The sequence below is a fragment of the Equus przewalskii genome, chromosome 22 (assembly GCF_037783145.1).
Source record: "Equus przewalskii isolate Varuska chromosome 22, EquPr2, whole genome shotgun sequence".
Lineage (NCBI taxonomy): Eukaryota > Metazoa > Chordata > Mammalia > Perissodactyla > Equidae > Equus > Equus przewalskii.
In genome coordinates this window covers 36923418-36949129 of record NC_091852.1, presented here as the reverse complement: position 1 = coordinate 36949129, position 25712 = coordinate 36923418, and the positions used below count along the sequence as shown (strand labels likewise).

The 25712-nt window shown below is 36.5% G+C and overlaps 1 protein-coding gene across 6 annotated transcripts in view; it reads right to left on the bottom strand.

Moving 5' to 3' along the window:
* DENND4C (DENN domain containing 4C) overlaps positions 1-25712 on the bottom strand; it is a 113561-nt gene that overhangs the window by 16470 nt on the left and 71379 nt on the right. For 3 of the 6 annotated variants that reach the window (XR_011531336.1, XM_070589754.1, XM_070589756.1), the window contains 12 exons: positions 24697-24732; positions 24485-24615; positions 22442-22574; positions 19967-20173; positions 15209-15337; positions 14874-15018; positions 14456-14602; positions 9899-10021; positions 8589-8735; positions 4900-6062; positions 881-1058; positions 84-193 (listed from right to left, as the gene is read on the bottom strand). Coding sequence is in view for 4 of the 6 variants with exons in the window: in XM_070589754.1 (XP_070445855.1) it covers positions 84-193; positions 881-1058; positions 4900-6062; positions 8589-8735; positions 9899-10021; positions 14456-14602; positions 14874-15018; positions 15209-15337; positions 19967-20173; positions 22442-22574; positions 24485-24615; positions 24697-24732 (2649 nt within the window). In the remaining 2 variants the exon portion in view is untranslated. The remainder of the gene's footprint in view (positions 1-83; positions 194-880; positions 1059-4899; positions 6063-8588; positions 8736-9898; positions 10022-14455; positions 14603-14873; positions 15019-15208; positions 15338-19966; positions 20174-22441; positions 22575-24484; positions 24616-24696; positions 24733-25712) is intronic. The other 3 variants (XR_011531337.1, XM_070589755.1, XM_070589757.1) reach the window with 1 other exon arrangement.

Genomic DNA, 25712 nt, shown 5'->3' with positions numbered 1-25712 from the left:
GAATCTTAACCACCAGACCACCAGGGCTGGCTAAAAAACATGTTCACGGCCACTTTATCACTGGCAGGATAAAGAACTTTTACCTCCATTGCACAGTTCTGATAGATGCTAGACAGGCTGGTATTTTGAGAAGAACCATGGTCTGATTTTTCAAAGTCCTGCCCTTTTACGCCTTTTGGAAATGGAAGTTCACCTAGAGAGAAGTAAACATAACAACATATTATGTATGAGAATATTCTTTTTCTTTGGAAATGCATACTAGAGTATTTACAGGGAAGTATCATGAAGTCTGTAATTTATTTTCAAATGGTTCAGTATAAAAATGTATGTATGTATATATAAAGATAAAGTTAACAATGGTTAACTAAATCTAGGTGGAGAATATGTGATTGTTCACTATTTGATTCTTTCAACTTTCCAGGACATTTGAAATTTTTCATAATAGAAAGTTGGAGAAAATGAATAGAATTACAATTTTTAAAAATAACAGAGAGCTAAGAAATTTCAGTGATACAGCCCAGGGACTCTCAAACTGGTATACATCTTATTCACCCAAACAGCTGATCAAAAATACACATTTCTAAGGTCCCATCCCACAGATTCAATCTCAAAAGTTTTAGCCTAGGGCCTGTACATTTGTATATATTTTTAAGTAAATTTCCAGGTGATTTTGATACATACTAAAGTTTGAGAACTAACGATATAATCCACAAGTATACAGAAATAAAAATAAACTCATATAAAATAACAGTGATAGTATGGTGTGGCCATATTAAAAATCTATCAGACCATGTCAACAAATGGGGCTTATTGTGTGTGTGGTGGGGAGAGGGAAAGGTATGGGCATATAAAGGTGAAGAGAGGACGATGCTACCCATACCTGTTGAGTAATGCAGTCTTCCTACGTCTCCACTGCTGCTGCTACTGCCGAGGCTTGTGTTGCTCTGGGTAAGTTCACTGGGGACCAACCCTGAGACACTCATGTTAGGTGATATATTCTCCCCCAAGATATGGTCTTCGAGACCAGCTGGGAAGCTGTAATCTCTATTAGCTTCCTCCTTTAATTGAAAAGAATAAAACCCCACATATATAAATAATACCTTCCCCAATGAGAATATATTCACTCCACCCTTTTCAGAATTAAACTCCTCTACAATCCTTAAATAAATCATCATCGACCACACCCCCCCCCCCGCCTTTTTTCTTGGTGAGGAAGATTGGCCCTGAGCTAACATCCATGCCAATCTTCCTCTAGAAAATAGAAAATTTAAAATTTTCTATGTGGGATGCCTCTACAGCATGGCTAATGAGTGGAGTAGGTCTGTACCCAGGATCTGAACCCACAAACCCTTGCCACTGAAGCAGAATGCACAGAACCTTTTTTTTTTTTAAGGAAGATTAGCCCCGAGCTAACATCTGCCGCCAATCCTCCTCTTTTTGCTGAGGAAGACTGGCCCTGAGCTACCATCCATGCCCATCTTCCTCTACTTTATATGTGGGATGCCTACCACAGCATGGCTTGACAACCGGTGGGTACATCTGCACCTGGGATCCGAACCGGCAAACCCCGGGCCGCTGAAGCAGAACATGCAAACTTAACCACTGTGATACCACGCCGGCCCCAGAATGCACAGAACCTTAACCACTTGGCCATGGGGCCAGGTCCTCACCGCCTAATTTTTCAAAACTATGAACCCTTCTCACTATTATTTGGAATTTCCCTTCCATACTCTGAGACATTCAAGCAATGACCTATAATACTTTAAGACTGTGTTGTGCCCCTGGTGTATATTAGAGGTGTGGAGTGTCTCTCAATAGTCAATATCAGAAAATGAAGGAGCTCTAGGAGCTCACCGTCTCCAGCGCAGTCGGGGATCCCAGCACAAGTAAAGTAGGGACATTAGGGTCAGACAGCCAGACTGTGATCTTGGGTCCCCGTCACTTATTAGGCATGTGACCTTGCAGAAATTATGTAACTTCTTTAACTTTTAATTCTATCATCTGAAAAATATGGGTACTACGAGTCCTTTAAAATTAGGTCGTTGTGAGAATTTCAGCTGGCAATATGATAGTTCAGAATAACAACCATTAGGTGTAAAATAGGAATAAAGTTCTGAACACTGTCGTTCTTAACCACTGTTGGTTGTTGATGCTTTAGTTTAGACAGAAAACATTTCAGTAAGCAGTTTCCCTTTTGACTTTTGCTTTAAAGAAGACAGACTTGTGTCTTTCTTGTTATAAAACCATGTCAAATGATAAAAAAATGAAATATAGATATGCGAAATAGGAAATAAAAGCACTTATAACACCAACACCCACAGACTACAATCAAAATCTTGATGTATATCCTTCGAGCCATTTTTAAATATGCATACATATTTTTACAAAATAGGATATTGTTTTTTAACCTATTCTCATGTAATTAATTTTGTCATTAAATCCTTTACATTATTTAAACCTCTACAACCTAATCCAATTTACTGATGTACTATTTAGGTATTCAGTAAATCTATTTCTTAAACATTCAGAATGCTTTAAATTTTGATGAATTCCCTTGAGCTGTTTTTACACATACCCCTAATTATTTCCTTAGATTAAGTTCTGGATAGCAGTTATGAACGTTTCATAGACTTTTTATCCATTCCTTCATTTGAAAATATTTAGGAGGTATATCCTATTTGCTTCTGCTGGGCACTGGCACCAGGGCTTTAGCAAATGAAAAGAATAGAAAGATTACGACCTGTGACCACTTGGAATTTACAGTCATGTATTCCAAGTCCAAATTACTCTGTAGAAAGTCTTTTATTTTTTTAACACTGTTAGATACAACTTCAAAAATAAAATGGCTCATTCTTGGGTTTTTAAAAAAATAATGTCAAGTTAAGACACTTGGAGCTACCTTATTTCATCTTAACTGAACTTGTAAGCTCTTTAAATTCAAAATGCAATTTGTAGGGCCAGCCCGGTGGCACAGCGGTTAAGTTTGCATGTTCCACTTTGGCGGCCCAGGGTCCGCTGGTTTGGATCCCGGGTGCAGACATGGCACCACTCATCAAGCCATGCTGTGGTAGGTGTCCCACATATAAAGTAGAGGAAGATGGGCATGGATGTTAGATCAGGGCCAGTCTGCCTCAGCAAAAAGAGGACGATTGGCAGCAGATGTTAGCTCAGGGCTGATCTTCCTCAAAAAGAAAAAAAATGCAATTTGTCTTATAATACTCAATATTGTACTTTTAATTCAGTTAACGGTTTGCCTATTCACAATAGCCACGATGTGGAAGCAACCCAAGTGCCCATGAACTGATGAATGGATAAAGAAGATGTGGGGGTGTGTGTGTGTGTGTGTGTGTGTGTGTATACACACACAATGGAATACTACTCAGCCATAAAAAAACACAAAATCATCCCATTTGCAGCAACATGGATGGACCTTGAGGGTACTATGTTAAGTGAAATAAGTCAGATAGAGAAAAGATAAACACTGTATGATTTCATTCATATGTGGAGGATCAACACATGGACAAAGAGAACAGATTAGAGGTTACCAGAGGGAAAGAGGGTGGGGAGGTGGGTGAAAGGGGTAAAGGGGCACATATTTATGGTGATGGATGAAAATTAGACTATTGCTTGTGAACAAGATGCAGACTACACAGAAACTGATAAATAATAATGTACACTTGATATTACAGAGTTATAAATCACCATTCTGACCTTAATAAAATAATCAAAAAAGTGGTTTGCCTATTCCTGCAAATACTATACAAGTCTTATTTTTCTAATTTCATTTCCTGTGTCTCCACCTCCTATTTAGAACTTTAGCCATCTGAAATCGACTATATCATCCTGAAAATGTATGATGTTTTAAGCCTCCATGCTTTTTCACATTATTCTCTCAGATGCACCTTCTGCCACCATATCACTTTGACTAACCCAAAATTTCAAATTTATCCATCAAAACCCAACTTAGATATCACCTGCTTTGCTCTTTTTGGACAGCTCCCCACCAGAACCTCTTCTAAGATAACTGCTCCCTTCTTTGCTACTATAATGGGTAAGAGCATGGACTCTAGAGCCAATCTCCCAGACTGTAAATTCTAGTTCTGCTGCTTGCTAGTTGTGGGCCCTGGGGAAGCTAACCTCCCAGAATCTCAGATACCTCATCTATAAAATGGGGATAACATCAGTACCAACCCATGGAGTTGCTATGAAAATTATATATATGTACAAAAATATTCCTATATCAAAATTGATATAAAGCTTACGACAGAACCTAGGACATAGAGTTATAATAATAATAGTGAACATTTATACATGTCTGTCTTTTCTACCAGATTACAGTAACTAAGTACTATATAACGCTCTGAACACAATGGTGAAATTGTAATTAATTTTTTTCAACAAAACAAATAAGCAAAATTTCTCCACTTCTATTTTCATAAAAAGACCTAGTGATTAACTCTCTTTACAATGATTTTTTAAAAGAATTAGCAGTTTTTGTTATGCAGTATGAAATCTATGGATCAAGTTATAGAATGACTTCATATATACTAAAGAGATAATGCAGGTAAAAGTTATTTAAAAAGTGAAGTGCTATGCAAATATAACACAGCATTATTATTAAGTTCAAACACTAATCATCAGTGATTTCAAAGAAATCAAATCAAAGTGTTAGTTTAGACTGATTTATGGAATTATGAAGTAGTCCTGATTTTCTACTTCTTCATTATTAATTTCCATACATGTATGTTCAAGTCATTTCAAGAAAGAAATAGGATATGCATAAAATTTTAAAATATAAAAACCAAAGTTACCAGAAATCTCTAAATAATAATTTATATGTAAGAAAATACTACAAACATTCCACTATCAGATTGACTTACACACATAAAACATTCTTACCTCGTCGTCTGAGTAGCTGTAAGCTGACGCCATAGCTACCCACATCTTACTGGCTACTGTTGCTGCTTGTTTCATACCAGATTTTAGGACATCGATCTTGGGCCCTGAGAGTATATTATCCAGCTTTAGCCCTGACAAAGAGTTGACCACAGAACCCAACGAGCCATGTGGTGAAGAACGCACCAGTGCTGATAAAGAAGTTGAACGTTCTTTCTGACCTCGCGAGGGAGTCTGCTGCTTGAAACGCCCAGTAGGTGTTTTAGACCTCGACACTGCAGGGGAGCTCTTTTCACTTTCAGGAGCATCCTGTGCTGGTGGCCCATGATCTAAAGGTAGGCTTGATCTCCTCTCTAAAGGGCGACTAAAGGCAGTCGCAGTGCCAGACTCTCTGTTTCCTTCTCGGTGTAATTCCATACTAGAAGACTTGCTACCCAGGGGACTCTTCAGGTTCATATAGCTTTCAATTTCATCAGCCAGATTACGTGCAATAACTGGAGAAAACAACTTATCTTCAGAATCAGGAGTTTTTTCTCCTATACATTCAGTGGCTAAAAGAGACAAAGGATCTAGCCCAGTTTCAACATCTTCCCTCTCAACAGCTTTAGCAACACCACATAAACTACTCCTCTTATTTATTAGATCTTTGGATCCTGCTTTCAAGTCTCTAGACTGATTACTGTCACTGTCATTTTGTAGACTGTCATATGTATCCTTTGTCATAGTACTTTCAGCTACATTGTCATCAACCACAGGTTCTAGGAGCTCTTGGCTTTCCTCAAGCATCTCTAACACCAAAGATCTGGGCTCGGAATCCCAAGCGTTTTCAGACACACGAGTCCTAGTATCAGCGAGATGACAGCCAACACTCTCAAAGCTATGGGTTCTTGCAATATGAAGTGGCGAAGTCTTAGGACACGTCAACGCTGCCGTGAGAATCTTGGCATCTGCTCCCATCATGATAGCCACTTCACTTGAATTCAAATCCAAACTGCTCTTCTTAAGTAACATTCCTGCGCGACTTTCAGAACTAAAACTACAACTCCTCTCTGGAAAATGCTTTTGTCTTTTTTCTCCTATATCACCATTCTTGAGACTAGTAACTTCACCAAAGACTGCATCTTCAACTGGATCTTCAGGAGAAAACAGCATGTTCGATGTACTACCTAAAACACAAAGTACAATATTAGAATAAATCTCTATTTTCTGATGTAACTTTTTTTTTTAAAGATTTTATTTTTTTCCTTTTTCTCCCCAAAGCCCCCCGGTACATAGTTGTAGATTCTTCATTGTGGGTCCTTCTAGCCGTAGCATGTGGGACGCTGCCTCAGCATGGTTTGATGAGTGGTGCCATGTCTGCGCCCAGGATTCGAACCAATGAAACACTGGGCCGCCTGCAGTGGAGCGCGCGAACTTAACCACTCGGTCACAGGGCCAGCCCCTTCTGATGTAACTTTTATAAAAATGTTTATTTTCTGATTTTTGAAAGTGATACATACTGCCAGTGAAACATTTGGAAAGTTGAGAAGGTATACAGAAAAAAGTGCTAAAAAATCTCCATTCAACTCTGAATCCCACAGATAACACTTTAATGTATAATCTGCCTTTCATCTTCTATGCATACACACATACATTTAAAAAGATCATGCAATATATGCTGTACTGTTCACTAAAATATATCACATTTATCAATAAATATAGCAGTCTTTTACCCTTTGCTACCATGCATTTTTTCCCACTCTAAGATGAAAAGCTATTTCCTATTTGAATCACTATCAGAACGTAACACTACCCATTCATATTTAGGATTCTCATTTGTTTTTTGAAAAGCATAATGACTGGGGGATTTAGGGGAAAGTCTTTGATAAGGTCTTTTCTTTTAATCTTCCAAATAGGTAGCAACTAATAATCATAATCATACCAATTAAATAGAACTAATGATAAGCATTTAGAGATATTTTTGAAATTTTTAGGAGAATTACATCAACTTATTTTACACCTCCAAAATTTGTACCTCCTTTGAAAACTTTTACCAATATTTGAGAAACAGATCTTTGCAAATGTACTGGTTCTCACAGTACTTTCAGGAATTTAGTGGCACATTCTGTTCAATTTTAAAATAAATTTGACTGTTTGATATATTAGCAAAGACCCATTACCACCTCATTCTTTCTTAATAGAATAAATCCTCGTAGATCAAGATGTAATATGGAGGGGCTGGCCCTGTGGCCAAGTGGTTAAGTTCATGCAGTCCGCTTCAGTGGCCCTGGGTTTCACTGGTTCGAATCCTGGGCACGGACATGGCACCACTCATCAGGCCATGCTGAGGCAGTGTCCCACATGCCACAACCAGAGGCACTCACAACTACAGTATACAACTATGTACTAGGGGGCTTTGTGGAGAAAAAGGAAAAATAAAATCTTAAAAAAAAAAAAAGATGTAACAGATGAAATAAGATGAGTAAAAAGAGAAGGAAACACAGCAGTCCTCAGACCCTGTCCATTTCAGTATTCTGAGAAAATTGTAAACCTTTGATGAAGAAAACTCTGCCCTTTTTCTATTCCTGCCATCAACAGGTTGGGAAAATGGGATACAGACCACATATATCAATTATTTTTTCAAAAAATCTTTAGCTCCACCTTTCAAGCACTAATTACCCAACAAAAATAAAGTGAACTTGGTATCACAGTAAATAAAACAAAGAAGACTTTAGGAATAAGGAGTATTTATTTCTACATTGATTTAAGAAATTGAGCAAATTAATTTCTATAAAGTCATACAATAGATACACTTACAGACAAGACAGTAGACTGTAGAGAAGTCAAGTGTAGCTACTACTAATGAAAGGCAAAGGACACAGGCCAATTTCATTGTCCTCTAAAATCACATACTTAGGGTATATGCCTTAAGGGTACTTGGGAGGCCTACAACATAACTGATAGCAGTAATCTCAAATTCAAAGGAGTCACATGCAACAGTTATTCATTACAAATACTTAATCACAAATAAGAAGTGGCTCAGGGTGCCTATAGTAACTGGGACAAAATTAAAGACCCACTGGTCTTTCTGTAGAGAGTAAGTGATGGGAATCTTTTTCTTCCATTTCCCATCAGTGATGGAAACTCTGTTGCCACACATAAGCCCTCTGGAATTCAATCACATCACTGCCTCTCTGTCCGTTTTTTTTTCTTTTTGTGAGGAAGATTGTCACTGAGCTAACATCTGTGCCAATCATCCTCCATTTTATGTGGGATGCTGTCACAGCATGGCGTGATGAGCAGTGCTAGGTCCATGCCCAGGATCTGAACCTGCAAACCCCGGGCCACTGAAGCAGAGTGTGTGAACTTAAGCACTACACTACCAGGCTGACCCATCTCTGTTCTTGAAGAGTATAGGAGGCCCTACAGTCTTCTCTCATTATCTACCATGAGAAAGAGGGACCAAACTGAGAGCAGGCACTGCAACAAGAAAGATATTCCAAATAACACACACGCTAAATACTCCTTTCAAAAATTAAATATCTTTAACAACTATTTTACACCTTCTTCTTTAGCCCATTTGTAGGATTCAAACTTACTTCTGGCTCTTTAGCATGCTCATTATAACTAAGTTAATTTAACGTCATTAAAGGCACAAGTATATCTGTCGAAGTATATTTTAAATATTTAATAAGAAATATGTACAGACTCACCAGTGCTACTCTTCCGGCCGCTGATGTCAAACACACCAGAAGGAGCTTTCACGATACTGCTGCCCCAGGCAGGAGGCTCAGTAGGGCTCTGTGGCTCGGCACGAGGCTGTGAATGCTTTGCCACAACAGCAGAGACATCACACACCTCTGGGGAAAAACATTTGGATGTTAGCATTCCTAGCTTTGCCAAAATTGAACAGAAACCATACATTGATTTTTACGTATTTTTCCCCCAAGCGAGGGTGAATGCATGACTATTTTATGACTGATTTATTGTGTTTGATTTACTTTATGCCATATTGACTTTACTTTATGCCATATTGACTTTACTTTATGCCAGTATTGAGTGGAATAACTGCTTTATTTTAGCATTCAGTAATCCTCACTTGGGCGTTCTTGAGTGAATACATGAACGCCTTGACTTTTTTTTGTTTTTAACGATTGGCCCCTGAGCTAACAATTCTTGCCAATCATTTTTCTTTTTTTTCTGCCTTTTCTCCCCAAATCCCACCAGTACATAGTTGTATATTTTAGTTGTGGGTCCTTCTAGTTGTGGCATGTGGGACGCCGCCTCAGCATGGCCTGACGAGCGTTGACATGTCCGCGCCTAGGATCCGAACCAGCGAAACCCTGGGCTGCTGAAGCGGAGAGTGCCAACTTAACCACTCGGCCACGGGGCTGGCCCCAAGGGCTTGGCTTTTAGTTACATTCCTCATCACCTGTCAAACAGGAGCAGGGCTTGCTTCTGCATAACTCTGGAGCATAAAATAAACGGCATTATTAAAGGAAGTGTACTTTTGTGTAAGAGGATGGGAAGAACATCTTATTACCAGAAAACCAAAATATTCTTCCATATTTCCATAAGGTGACTACTACAAATCATTTCTACCTCAATGAGCCCCATAAAAAAAACCAAGAAAACCACAGACTATATTTAACCTACCAATGAAAACTATCCACTTAGATTATTTGAAGGACTTCTAGTGAAAGAGCATTTTAAAATAAGAGGGGCACTGGAGTACAAGTTTGATGAATCAAAGTTTAGTCCTGGTTCTGTCACAAAGTAGCTATGTAACTTTGGCTCAATGGGTCACTGTTTCCTACAAAATTGAGGGTTGACCTACAGAGTCTCTAAAGGGCTCTTAAATTCTAAAATTCAGAAACTACCAAAGCATATCATTTATAATAGTACATAGTATCTTACAAGCCCAGACCTTACATTTCTGTAAATTAACACCAAAATTATCAAAAAGACTTTTAATTAATATAGGTATTTTTTGAAGTAAAGCTAGTAAATATTGGTACTTAACCTTCTGTTTGCACTTTTGTTTTAGTTATCAATTCTCTTGCTATTTGTTCTTCAGGCACATGAATTTCTGCATCATCCTTTCTAAGTTCATCCTTAGACCCATAGCCTTGGTCAGACTGACCACCTGTTAAAAAGAATGCAGGCTCACATATAAATGTTTTCATATACTTACAGTCCAGCTATAAAATGTCAAAAGAAAATTCCACTGAGCTACACAATTAAACTGAGAGAAAAAGAAGACAAGAAAGCTCACAAAGCACATAGAACATTTTAAAACAATGATAAGAAGCAAAGAACAGCAGAAACAGGAACATCCATTACATATTTGGAAGCACTGAACCTTAATTTCCTCATCTATAAATTAATAGATTTGGACAACATGTTCTGAAAATTTTCCTTTGGAGTGTGTCTATAGAAGGTTACCTTTTGTATAAGAAAGAGGAAATAAAACAAACATTTATCTGCTTACTTTTTCAAAAAGAAATGTAGAAATAATAAGCCAGAAAACAATATAACTGGTTACCCACAAGGGGTGGGGGGAAGTAGGATGGAAGGGATAGAGAGGAAACTTCTCTGAATGTGGCTTATTGTATTGTTTTTATTTTTGAAAATGTATTAACTTCTACATATTCAAAAAAATTAAATCAACAAAACTGGAGACGGGGGGGTAACGCCAACAGAAACAAAGGAAACCAACTGTACTTCACAGGAATAACAGAACCACCCTGAAAGGACGGGGGGAGGACTAATCCAAGTCACTTTTGAACACATTATTTTGAATATATATCCTAAGCCTGGGCGGGTAACAGTCAAATCCTGGACTTCTTAGGAGGCTTGTTTCTCACAGGGGAATGGGTGCAGCAATTCTGAAATGATTTTATGTGTAGGACTGAGCAAATGAGTAAATGTGATGATGTTGCTGGGAGCCAAGATTCTTACTACGGAAGAACAGAGATTTATAAAAGAAAATGGAATAAGAGAAGGCAAGGAAAAACCTGTGGGGTTGATTTGGAGTTGGACGTATTTCTGAAATATATATACATATGTTCTAGCTCTGCTGAAAAAGTTTAGAAGCAGTAATGCCCTAGTACTGGTAAGCACACCTAAAAGCCAGATCTTGGTTTCTAAAATCTATTGCCTACTAAAAGGAACTTGGGATCCTTGAAGAAATGGCTGATTCCTGAACTCAGGCAGGGAAGGTACAAGAATGAACCAAGAACATTTTGTTGTGCAAGAAAGGAAGTGCTCAAAAACATGATGGGGGCATGTCTAAAGGCCATATGATAGAATACCATCTTATAAATGTGGAAGGAAGATAGAGCTGGCAAAATCCCCACTTTATGACCATCATAGTAAAGACTGGTTCAGACAAGAATCATCAATGGATGCTAAGTTTAAAAGGGAAAGTGTGATGAGAGAGAGGAGATTATTGCATAGTCTCAGAGTGTCTCTTCACAAATAGCTTATTATCTGTCTGCAAGGGGGATAATAGTAACTAAGAGAAAGCAAACACTGAGACCAGGTGATAAAAATTAACATCACCAATGAGGGGCAGACAGACATCGTTTGCCTCTGGGATGTGATAATCTGAAAAGGATACATCATCACTTTCGTAGCAGAGCCATATGTGCATAACCTAATCTAACCACAAGGAAACATCAGACAAACTCAAACTGAAGAGCATTCCACAAAATAACTGGACTGAATTCTTCAAGAAGGTCAAAGTCATGAAAGACAAAGGGTGAGGAACTGTGCCAGGTTAAAGGAGACCAAAGAGAGGGAGTTAAAGTACCACAAATTGACAAAATTGGAATACAGACTACAGACTAGTATAGTCTACTGTAAAGACTAAGACTACTACAGATTAAAGTAGCCTATCAACATTTCCCTGAATTTGGTAACTATACTATGGTTAGATAAGAGAAAATACCACTGAAGTATTAAGAGGTAAAAGGGCAAGATGTATGCAACCTGTTCCTACATGATTTTGAAAAATGTGTGTATGTGCATAGAAAGAGAACGATACAGCAGATGTGGCACACAGAGACTAAAGCAGATAAAAGTCATTCCAGATTCTCTACTATTCTTGCAACAGTTCTGTATGTTTGAAACTATTTCAAAATAAAGTTTTTTAAAAGTCTATTTTAGCTTTAAAGTTTTATCATTTAAAGCCAAAACTAAGACCAGTTACAAAGAGAATCATTATAAAGGATGTCAATGAAAAACACATAAAACAAAAAATATAGTGCCTTCCACTCTCTACCACTTGTTACACTGCCAGTCAAACTTCGGGTGTGCCATATAACAAAAGAGATAAGCTTCTTTTTTTTTTTTGCTGAGGAAGATTCACCCTAAACTAATGTCTGTTGCCAATCTTCCTCTTTTTGTTTAAGGAAGATGTGCCCTGGGCTAACATCCGTGCCAACCTTCCCCTATTTTGCATGTGAGTCGCCACCACAGCATGGCTGTTGACAAGTGGTGCAGGTCCACACCTGGGAACCAAACCCAGGCCACCAAAGCAGAGTGCACTGAACTTAAAACACTAGGCCACAGGGCCAGCCCCAGAGCTAAACTTCTTTAAATACTGCTATTTAGAATTAATAACTTCAGTCACTTTTTTATTGGACCCCTCAGAAAGTCTGGTAAAGCATCTGGCACCATGAAATGAACACCAGACTGGGAACTGAGTAAACTGATTAAATCCAGATCTGTCTCCCAACAAGCTAAGTGACTCAGTATCAGGAACTAGCTGGAAAGACTCTACAAGATAATCCCTAATGAAAGGAGTAATTTAAGTATCTGGGCTGGAAGTCTTCAAAAGTATCAAATGACATCACCAGAAACTCTACAGAGACACAACAGTCACTATAAATTCAGTATCGGGGCTTCAGCCATTTGAAATGCTGCTAAAAAGAAATACATGGAAGAGGGATGTGAAATTTCTTCTTCAAGTACTGGAATCTTTATACCAATTACCCAGGATTATAAGGAGATCATTTTTTTCCATTAAAGGATACAAGTGTAAAAATCTAGAGGAATAAAGAGAATGCTTATCTATTATTTTTTATTACTATTATTATTCCTGTTGAAATGGTGTCATACCACAAAATTATTTTCTTGGTTTTTCATAAATGAAATCCATTTCATCTATAAGTATTAGGAAAAAATACAGGAGGAAATAAAACAAGGTGGCTTTAAAATGAAAGTCTCATAAAAATTCCTATTTATTTGAAGAAAGTTAATTTACAAACAGGATTATAACTTATAGCCTTATGTTGACTTTCAATGATTTATACATACTTCCGTAATTATGGGGGTAGTTTTTAGCACAAGAATTCAGCAGATCAGTTTTAGCAAGCAAAAACCACCTCAACAGCTAGAATACTGAAAACTTTAATGCTCATAAAACTATTTAAAACAGTGATGCTACAAATCAACCTCAAAATAAGAATTATAGCAAGGCATAGTATATTCCAAATAAGATAACAAATATGCTTTGCAAATTGATCATAAAACGTTAGTTGGATACTTTTAATAGTGCATATATGATTACACTTATCTGAAGGAGAAAAAGCCAAGAAAACTAAAATTGTTCTCCACTTGTAACAATACTTAACATACAACAAAAGGTCTCTCCCCCACCCTTGCATGTCAGCAAAATTTAACCTAATAAATGAGAAATTACCTGAAGTGGTTAACATTCAAAGGTAGAATTAATGCACACGTGTATCCATAGCTTCATGTCATACAAGTCTGTCTGCACCCCACACCATGACAGCCAAGGACAAATGCAGCACCAAGAAACAGCACAGAGCAAAAAGCAGAGCAACAAAGAGCAGAGAAAAGGAAACTTCAGTCACTGAGACAAGTTCATCAGATGAAGCACAGGAATTAGACTCAGAATTCTTTTTAAAGAAAAACTTGAGATATTAACAACACAACAACAACAAAAAAGAAAAACAACACAAGAAGAAGGATGTGCAACACACATATATCTGCTCAAGGTGCTACTTTAACTACACTTATTTCTAATTTCAGAGGCCAGAGGTTATGTCTGTAGCTTTGTATGTCAAAGTAGCTTCAGTAGTTTCTCAGATTTCAGAAAGCGTCATTTAAAGCAATAACTATGCAGAGAGAATACTTTTTCTCATGGTGTGTGAATTCTTTTCCTCTTTCTTTAACATTCATAATCTCAAATCTTTAATAAATATTTTCCACTTGATGAAAAAAGATTTGCAAGTTGTGCCACAAATATTCAAGTTCCTCAGCTCACATTCCTAACAACTATATGATATACTTTCACAAATTAATGACGAACAAATACAAAGAAGCACCATGCTAGAGCCTTCTGCACAGCAATTCAAAGTTAACTTCATACTCTAAGGAACACAGAGAAGTGATCTGCAATCAGAGGTGTAATTTCTTCCCTTATTCATACATAGTATTTTGAAAGTACTCATAGAGCACAAACGTGAGAAAGGAGGGTAGAAGTTTTTTTAAAGAGGAAAAACTTAACATGAGAGTAAGTGAAGGGTTAGTAAAATCCAGATTTTACTACCTGTGCTAGAGTGATTATCAATGGAATCAAGCCTGATTAAATCTCTGACGAAGACTGTGTGCTCCCCATTGTTAGCATCATTAGAACTATCCACGCTACCGTGGCTCACCGTGTCCCCATCACTTCCACCTGTGGCACTCTGAGGAGCTAAAGATAAGGACAACAGCAGTTCAATAACATGCGCATCGATAATCTCTGAAACTAAACATGAATAACCTACAGTTCATTTAAAGTAGCAGAACCCCTTCTAAATTTGTGGAGGGGAAACTAAATTTGGACTAAGGTAGTTTCTGTGTTTAGTTGTATATGAAAATATCAGCCAGAATTACTTTAAGTTTCTACTTCATCTAATTAAAAATTCACAGCCTATAAAGCTTATGGTTCAGCAAGAAAGTATCTTTCCAATCACATATATTACCTGATATTGAGGATACCTGTGACTTTTGCACGGTCTTTTTAAGCGGCTGCCTAAATTGTGCCAAGCCACGTACCACATTCCGTACCTTCGTCCATAAGAAGATACCACTGCGGGTACTGCTAGGCCATGGGCTCTCCAAAACTACCTAAAGACAAAATAGTGGTAAAAATAATGGTTATTAGGAATATTTGCTCTTTTAAAAAATACATAAATATATAATACATAAAGAATTATACCCCAGAACCTCCAAAAGAAGTTTCATGAATAATAAAAGGTATAAAAAATTATCAATCTCAATAAAGCAGCATATATTGCTTAATGTCAATCCTACTTACCTTATTACAATAACCATAAGTAATAGCATTTGGCTTTATCTTAGCAGTTTTCATTTCAAATAAAACTCTCACTGCTAAAACAGGATGACCCCAAAGTCCACAGAGCTGCATTACTACTCGATAGCACACCTAACAAAAAACAACATCCAAACATCAGTAGTTAGTCCATCTTGACTTGCAGAGATTTTTAAATGCCTTTATTCTTCTTCTCAAAGTTATTAAGCTCTATTTTCTCCTTTGTTCTGATTTGAGAATCTCGTATATTATTTTAAAATCTATATATTAATGGAAGTACCAGCATTATTAACTATTTCACATAAGACCTATGTGCACGTGTGCCATTTATTTCAGTAACTAAGTTTACACAAAGAGAATGACTACTATTCTCCATAATTTGAGAAGGAATTCATTTTTTAAATCACAGATGATTAAAATAGCTTTCTCCCAAATCATGTTCTATATTCTATGCCAAAGGAATTCAAGATGGCATCTCCAGGATGCCTGTATAACAAAAAGGGTTCTGTAGACCCACATCTTAGAAAAGTATGAGAAGAAAGTTAAAATCACTGTACTATTATTAGCAAAGACTTTTCTGAGAACACGTGTTTACCAAGGAGAGCTAGATTTGATCAGAAGAGGACTCCTAAATTGGGAACTCCTAAAAGTTAGAATCTCACACATAGAAGACAATGGCAGAAACCATGAAGAATGATGAAACAGGAATCCCGAGGATCCCTGGCAAAGAGGTGAGCCAGTTTACGAGAACAGTGACAGGGAAGCCACAGACTACTACAGCTTAATCTGAAAATAAGGAAATAGACATATAGAAGATACTCTTCTTGGGACTTGTAAAATGTGCTCTGCTTATGACAGAGTTGGTGAACAATACAGTGAGCATCATGAAGCCAAGCTGCTCTCTCTACTAAAGGGGAAAGTAAAAAGATTTGAGAAAGGATATCTTATCCAAGAGAACAGAAGAAATAAAATAGGAAAAGAGATCTGAAGAGGCAGAGGATCATGAGGAGGAGTACTAGGAAGCTAGAAGTGGAGAGTAGAGTTTAGGAGCAGAAGGAGGTTGGAAACTGTTAGAGCAACTCTCTAAGGGACTAGGTTAAGGAAGTGCTAGGAAACTACATGAATCAGGAACAACTAAAGGAACTAGTAAGATGTATGAAGTGAAGAAGAAGAACTGGTACAAGAGGGTTCTTCAAATATCTAAAGAGTTGTCACACAAATGAGGGAGTAAACAGTTTGAGCAATTCCAAAAAAGCCACAGGGAGGTGGAACTGAGCTCAACATAAGACACACACACTTTCTAACAATTAGAACCAATTCAAACATAGGCAAGATCCCATATGTTACAGACCTTCTACAGAGCATCTCAGCTTTAGGCTGAAGTTGTACTAAAATATCTTTTTTTTTTTTTTTTAAAGGATTGGCACCTGGGCTAACAACTGTTGCCGATCTTTTTTTTTTTTTTTCCTGCTTTATCTCCCCAACTCCCCCCTCCTGTACACAGTTGTATATCTTAGTTGCAGGTCCTTCTAGTTGTGGGATTTGGGATGTCGCCTCAACGTGGCCTGACGAGCGATGCCACGTCCGCACCCAGGATCCGAACCCTGGGCCGCCGCAGCAGAGCAAGCGAACTTAACCACTCGGCCACAGGGCCGGCCCCATACTAAAATATCTTAAAGTCCTATTCAACTCTAAGATTCTGCGAGCCATGAAAAACAAATTCCTTTCTATGTCAAATTGGGATTAATCTGAAGGTTCTAAAACCATTCTAGACAATGAATTTATTCAGAAGTCTGCAAAGTGTTCCAATCTTCCAGGTTTACCCGTATAAGAGCTAGGGACCCAAATAAAGAAACAGTAATAATGCCAGGGATGTAATTTTTCAATTGCAGTATTCTGTTGCCTACAACATAGTATCTTTTGGATGTCTGTGGTAGATAAAAGATGGCCACAAACTCTTTCCTCCTCCACCCATTGAGAGGACTATGTCTCTCCCCTTGACCTGAAGGGGAGGGGGTTATGAGACTGCATGACCAATAGAATTTAGTTGAGGTGACACTGTACCAGTTTCTTGGCTTAAAACTTAAGAAACTGCCAGTTTCCACTTCCTCGCTCTTGAAACAAATGCTCTTAGAGCTCTAAGCTATCATGGAAAAAGCCCAAGTACCACATGGAGAGGTCCTGAGACTACATGGAGGGAGAGGGGCCCACCTGAGCCCAGCCCTCCAGTCACCCATGCCAAGGTACCTGGCTGGCATTTGAGTTAAGCAGTCTTGGAGCCTCCAGACCAGACCAGCCAGCAACTGATTATATCCAAGAGATTCCAGTTAATGCAATGTGGAGTGGAAAAATCCTTCCTCTATTCTCAGCAAATCAATAATAAGATCTAATAAAATGGTTATTTTAAGCCACATAAGTTCTGAGGTGGTTCGTTCCTCAGCAATATATAACAATAGCTGTATGAAGGCACTGATGAGACAATGTTGGAATAAGCATGACACAAATATTTCATGTTCATTAAAAACTCAGTAAACAGTAAAATGCAAAATGCAATACACATTTTAACTTTAACTTAGCCTATGTGGCATATGCTACTTCTGGGTCTTCTAAAAGTTTTATTTTAAAATCTAGGTTATTACAACTTTTACAAACATAACATGTAGAACACAAAGCTGTCAAATGAAAACATTAAGCATATGAATGAGACAGTGGGTTCTAATGGAATGTGGACCTAAAAATTAAAACCACTTACTTGCTGGGTGGCCTTACGTGTGTGTCATTTCATCTAAGTTTCAAATTTCTTTCTTTGTAAAATGTAGCTAATATATAAATTGCCCCACCGAGTTGCTGGGAATACCGAAGGAAATAATGTACATGAAAATACTGTGAAAACTTTAATATGTTCTTCCATGTGTAATCATTAAACAGATAAAATTCATCAAATACACCTGGCAAATATACGTTCTTAAGTTTTACAATAAACAAACATTTCTTCCAGTTGTAGAGATGTAATTATTTCAGGAGACTACAGATCTGTCAATCTAACTTGTTAGAAGTAGGAATACAACAAATTAACTTCCAAATTTTAAACTTCCTATCATGGTGTTTATTGGAAAATAGTCTGAAAAAGTTTTTTAGCTTACTAGTCATAATTGCTGCATGTCAGAAAACAAGAAAATGTAATTATTTGTACCAGAGACTACCACACAACGGTAATGCCTGTAGAGAAACAAACTTTTCAGGTAATTTGTGATATGTCCTATGAACTTATAACTTATCAAAGAAACTTAAGGATTGTGCTTTGAATTTAGAGTACAGTAACATAATATTTGCTCTCTCATAGAGCATACTTTAAAACACTTTTAAAATGTTCTATGCTTTTCACAGAGTTAAAACACATTAGATATAAAAACTAACTCTATCAGAACAAATTTTTTCAAACACGAAAATGTATGAGGTACAAAAAACTGATTCTCATCAAGTACTTTTAATTTCCAAATAGTTTTATAAACATAGATGAGAGAAAATATTATCAAATATGACAACTGACATTTTAGTACTTGTTTTTTAAGTTTATCTTCTTATTTTAAAAGCTTTTAAAACATACAGATAACACTTAGAGAAAAATAAGTTTTAGTGTGCCCACAAGCATTATCAAATCTTAACATGGAACATGCTGTATTAATTTTAGATCTTTTTTATCTCAAAAAAGAAAAAAATTAGTTACTGCTGAAGCCTATAATGTGCCCCTCTTCAGTCCTATTTCTCTTCTATCCTTGTGCTCTCTCCTTCCCCCAGATATCCATTACTCTGAATTTTTAATTCAACTTCACTTTAAATTTTAATCTGATTCTAAATATCATTTACAGTTATTTTAACACCAAAAATAATTTTTGAAGGGAAAAATAGTAAAGAGAAAGGCTAAATAAGTGACTCAGTTTCTTCGACCATTAACTGGATGTTTTCACCACCTATCTCTTAGGATGGTTCTGAGGCTTAAGAGAGAACACATGTAAAACCCTGAGCACATTATTCACTCAGTGCTCGCTCTGAGCAGGTAATATTCGAGGCACGTAATGTACAAGAACTGATTTACCCCTCAGATTAACCATATGAAGAAGGTACTAACTATGATTATCTACATCACTGGAGTAATTTTGTCCTCCATGGGACATTCAGCAACATCTGCAGACACTGTCGACTGCTATGGCGGGTGAGGTGGATGGCTACTGGCATATAGTCGGTAGACGCCAGGGGTGCCACTAAATATTCCACAATGTGAGGACAGGCCCCCAAAATAAATAATTATGGGGCCAAAATGTCCACAGTGCCAAGGTTGAGAAACTCAGATCTACATTTTCTTATGTGTAATCTGAAACACAGATAGGTTATACAACTCACCCTAGGATACAGGTCCTAAGTGGAGAGCCACTTACTAAAAGCCATTCTCTACTTGCTTCCTAACAAAGCTGTATTAAAAATAAAATGAAGTAAATACTATTTTCTATTTATGAAGGGCAAACAATCTGGTCTAAGTAAAGAAGTCTCTGCTTCATTCCAAAGCAGTAACTTTTAAATAATATACTTAAAAATAAACAATAAGTACTACCTCTATGAAACAAGGAATAGATTTACCTTTCCTGCTTAATGAAAATACGTGAGGACACTTTAAACCACTGAGACCTAGATTTTATCAAAAATAAAACATATCTTTGTAACAATAACTCAATTTGTTATACTTGCCTCATCCAGTGGATCCACATCTGTTTTCCGCATCTTAATAAGGACATCATATGCCTGCTGAAGTGCTCTGACCTTAGGATGAGAAACTCTAACATAGGCTGGGAGACAAATAAACCATAAACTGTAACAATGACTGAAGAGACACTTGGCCCATTGTGGTGGATTTGTATAACATCTCTTTGCCAACTTATGAGCTGTTTTTATCTCCTAGAAAGAGAATATAAAACATTATGGTATTTACTAAAATTCTTTGGGGTGGGGGAAAAGTGAGAAGGAAAAAGGAGAGAAAAATTTAACATAAAATTTGACCCTAAAATCAAGCATTTCATAGTGTTACTTTTGTGAGTGGCTTCTTAGTGCCACATGGTTTCTTTAACATTTATCTATAGAAGTACTTTAAACTCTAACTATCTTTTGGCAAGCATGCATCTCCTAATAGACTAAAAATACCTTAAAAGCAGAGATCACTCATATTTTTATAATATAATAGTTAGGCATCCTTTATACAGAAGGCACTCATATTTCACGATCAAAGGGATTAAACCATTTAGAGTTAAATGTCATTCTTGAAAAGTGATAGTCTCTCACTCTTCTTCCTGCTTAGAAGTTTAAGATGCCCTAGGCTATTTCCTCCCAAGATTTCTACTCTACCCTCCCTCACCATGGTCTGTGTTAATTCCTTCACTGACTAATTACTTATTAAGACCCATTCTTTTGCAGGAAAATAGTCTGAGAAAGATCATAGACCTTTCTACCTAACAGTTTGACAGTCTTGTTTTCTACCTTTGGTTTTCATGCTGATTTAGGTAGAAGAGAGAACAAGGTAGCAAAATCACCTGCTGAGCTTTATCAAACCACATACTACCAGAAACTATAGAGCCTTCCAGACATGCCACACTTCCATCATGTGCCTTGCACTAAAGACCCCTCTGCTGGGATGTGTTCTAAATAAAAATATCCTGGCGTGTTAATTTTTCTTATGAACTCTATTTCCATGAGACTTGAAGAAATATTTGAAAATGCAGCCCCGTATTTGCTAAGATCTGAAGGTCCTTTTCTTTTCCAACTAGCCTAGAAAAAAAATTCCGGTGAAAATGAGATTTAAAGACTTAGCAAAATTCTCCCATTTTAAAAACTTCCCTTTATTAAGTTGATAACAGTAAAAAGAATATTTTCCCTTCTGACAACATTGAGAGAAATATGCACTTATAAAATTAAGGGACACCTCAGCTTACCTTGAGGATTTGGAGGAAATGTAAATGAATTGGTAAAACTTGAACTAAGAATTTCATTCTGAAATTTTCCATGTTTTGTAGACTCTAAAAATATCAGTATATGTTTAAAGGATGTTTAATTTTAACTCACACCTAACCATAGCTTAACTCTTTATACCTAAATCAGGTATGGTATTAAAGCATGATGTCTAGGTTGCCCTAAGTTAACTCCCTTTAGAATGCAATATTTGCTATAAAGTATATTTACATTAACCATGAGGGAAATGCAAGTTAAAATCACAATGAGATACGACCTCATACCCCTTAGGATGGCTATAATCAAAAAGACAAATAATAACAAGAATTGACAAGCATGTGGTGAAACCAGGACCCTCACACACTGCTGGTGGGAATGCAAAATGGTGCAGCTGCTTTGGAAAACATTTTGATAGTTCCTCAAAAGGTTAAACACAGAGTTACCATACGACACATCAATTCTACTTCTAGGTATATACCCAAGAGAAGTGAAAACATACATCCACACAAATACTTGTACACAAATGTTCATAGCAACACTAAGCATAATAGCCAAAAAGTAGGAACCAGCTATATATCCATGAATGGATAAATAAAAAGTGCTATATATCCATACAAGGGAATATTATTCAGCATTAAAAATAAATGAAGCACTGATACTTGCTGCCACATGGATGAACTTTAAAAACATTAAGCTTCTTTCACAAGCGAAAGAAGCCAGTTACAAAAGGTGACATATTGTACAAATCCATTTATATGAAATGCCCAGAAAAGGCGAAACTATAGAGAAAGAAAGTAGATTAGTGGCTGCCGAGGGCTGTGGGGGATGGAGGAAGTTGGGGTTAACAGCTAAGGAGTGTGGGCTTCATTTCTGGGGTGACGAAAATGTTGTAAAATTGACTGTGGTAGGGGTTGCACACCCTATGAATATACTAAAAAATATCGAGTATACTTTAAATGGCTGAATTGCAGGGTATGTGAATTACATCTCAATCAAATTGTCTTTAAAAAAATATATTTGGTTCCCAACGATTCTCTTAAAGCATTCAAAAACTTCAGCCTCAATACTATAACTAGGGTTGTAAGAAATCTAGTTTAATTCATTAACAACCATAGTGGGCCATCAAACGGTTGCTGTGGGTGATAATTCTAAACTATGAGCTGCATATCACATATACATATTTTACATTTTAAATTAACATGTATTATATAAAGAATATCTGACCTGTTTAGTTCTCTTAGCCATGAGAGCCGGACTCTTTGCAATGCTATTCCCAGTAGGGTGTCTACTAAAACAAAGTTTCAACTCCTGCGGTCTGTCAAAAAGCTTAAGGTCCAGTCTTGGAAAGCATGTGTAACTAAAATAAAAAGCAAAAATAGAACTGCTGATTTAAAATACATTAACTCTTTATATTATTCCAGAATTTAGGTGAATATTTCTAAACCTCAAATGGAACCCAATACTATTCCCCAAAATCTTTATACATAAAAAAATTTTCTTTCAAATATCTATGATATAGTTATAAGACACATAGACTACCTACATGGAAACTGCCTCCTCCCCACTCTATTTATTTTCAACCAATCCCTGGAATGCAGAAAACCCTGATATCTTACTTGACAGAGGAATTAATAATTGTTTCAATAGAACCCATCGTGTCCAATGATAATTTATATTAAAAAATAACAGTATACTTTGTAATTGTTTTTCTTCATAGAAGTATCTTGTATTGGCATTTAAAAGAAAAAATCTATAATATTTTTATTTTAGGGATATACCATAATTTAACCAATGCTTTACTGTTGGACATTTTTAGGTTATTTCTGAATTTTGGCAATTAAATATATTTGTACATATATCTTTGTGAATACTTTTACTTAATTTCTTAGGATAATGCCCAATTACAGAGTTTGCTATGGTCAATGTTTATCAAGAGAAGCAACATTATTATAATCACTATCAAATAATTTCCAGAAAGGTTATACTTATACTCACTGTAACTAGTAGCATAGCCTATCCTCAACTTGATAGATTATAAATACTTCTACTCATCATTTTGGTTTGCACTTCTTTGAATATTAGAAAATCTTAATATATTTTCATATTATTGAATATTGGGATTTCTTCTCAGAAATTGCCTACTTATTTCCCTTGGCCAATTTTCTCCTGGGAGATATTGCCTTTCCCTACTTGATTTACCTTGTTTGTCAATACCTGGATTCCAATGTACAGTGACTAAGCCAAAGTAAAAAAGAATTCTATAATTAAAATGCAATCAAAATAGTACTTAATAAAGCCACTCAATCCCAGGTATATACTCTTCATTCTTAAGCAGTCCTGGTGAGATTATATATTAATTCCATATTTTTGGAAGACATTTTATATTCCCTTTGACTCAGAAATTCTTTTAGGAATACAGCCTAATAAAATAACTGTGTATATACACAAAGATACAGATAGCAAAGAACTACAAACAAATCCACAGGAGACAAAACAAATCACAATAAATGCATGCAGTGTGAGCATTCAAAATGATACGGCACAAAAATATTTATTGGCATGGAAAAATGTTCAGATTATTACAGGCAAACACAGGTTACAAAGAATGTGTACAAGATGAACTCATATTTGTTTTAAGTATGGTAAATGCAAATTTATGCAAAAAAGAGAAGATATACATACAATTGTTAATAGACATTAAGTATTGGTGTTAAAATTATGTGCTAGTTTTCTTTTGTTGTCTGATTTTCTAAGTTTATTAAACTACGTTTTATCATGATTATAACAATAAAGAGCAACCAAATACATTTTCAAAAATTTCTTAAAAGATTCCCATCCAAATTCTCCTTTTTAAATTTATTTGAATAAAGAATGTTTCCTGGTCCTCTACTTTTTTTCTCTGATATCTTACCAACGCATAAGAATTTCACAGTCTTTATACTGACAACAAAACCTCCAAAGGAAAGAGAAACCTCACAAAAGTAAATTTTTCTTCTTCAGAAATGAAATTTTAAAGATTAAAATATGGTCAGACGTTTAGGTGAATAGTGACCAATACCTGACTTCCCTTCCAACAAGGCTGTCTCATTCTTAAATCATAATACTTGGTGACATCTCCACAAAACATTCATCTCCATTAGTTCACTGAATAAATTTTGAAAATGATCTTCACAAATTATTAACGTACATATCTACTAATAATTGCAAAAGATCAAAATGAATTATTAAAGCTGTGCCCAAACAGCTCTTTAAAAAAATTCCTGTTACCTGTACTTCGGCGACAGGTCGTTTCCATCATCAGGAGGTGGCTCTGGTGGCATTATGAAGACAGTGTGTTCACTTTTCTGTGAATCATCTAGCTCTATCAATTTGGTATCTTCTGCTAAATCAAAATCAACCTGAAAAGAATTATTTTCTCCAATTAATTTGCATATAAGTAAAATCTAATTCTGAAATTTCAAAACTTAAAAAAAAAATACCTTATCTGTTTTCTCTATGCCTTTATCAGGAAACAGCTTGAAAAGAAGAAAAGAATTCTTAGTGAAAATGTCTACTGTGAACTTAATAGAGATTTTCTTAAGTTCTTATTTTAAAAACTATCCTGTTTTGTTTTTTTTTCTTTTGCTGAGGAAGAGTTGCCCTGAGCTAATATCCATGCCAATCTTCCTCTTTTTTTTTTTTTTTTTTTTTAAGTATGTGGGCTGCTAGCACAGCATGGCCGCCAACAGAACAGCACAGGTCTGTGCCCAGGGACTGAACTCAAGCTGAGGTAGTGGACCATGGTGGACTTAACCACTAAGCCACCGGGGCTGGCCCCAAAACTACCTTTTTTTTTTTTGAGGAAGATTAGCCCTGAGCTAACATCCACTGCCAACCCTCCTCTTTTTGCTGAGGAAGACTGGCCCTGAGCTAACATCTGTGTCCATCTTCTTCTATTTTATATGTGGGATGCCTGCCACAGCATGGCTGGATAAGCGGTACTCAGGTCTGCACCTGGGATCCACACTGGCGAACACTGGGCCACCAAACCAGAGTGCGTGAACTTAACCACTATCCCAACGGGCCTGCCCCAAACTATCCTTTTTTAATACTGGGCAAGACACTTCCCAATATATTTTGGGGGCCCTATACTATTAAATGGCTAAAGTATAATATTTCTCTTCTGACTATCAGGATAGAAAACAATTTATTTTGATTAGTTTTTTCGTAAATCCTTCTTCACAAGTAAAAGATGGCCAGTCACAAAAGGAATCTGGCTTCTCAAATCAAAAACTTCATTATTATTAAACCCTTGCATTAGCGATTGATATTACCTAAACTTCCGTCTAACTGGATGATGTTGGACTATCAATTTTATAAGTAAACAAAAATCTTGAATAGTTTTAATCACATCCTTTAATAGTTTAGAATGTGAGAAAATTATTCAAGGCTTCTAAAGCATACAAATCATTAAGAGTCCATAAAAATTACAATGTCATAATATGCTACCTTTTTA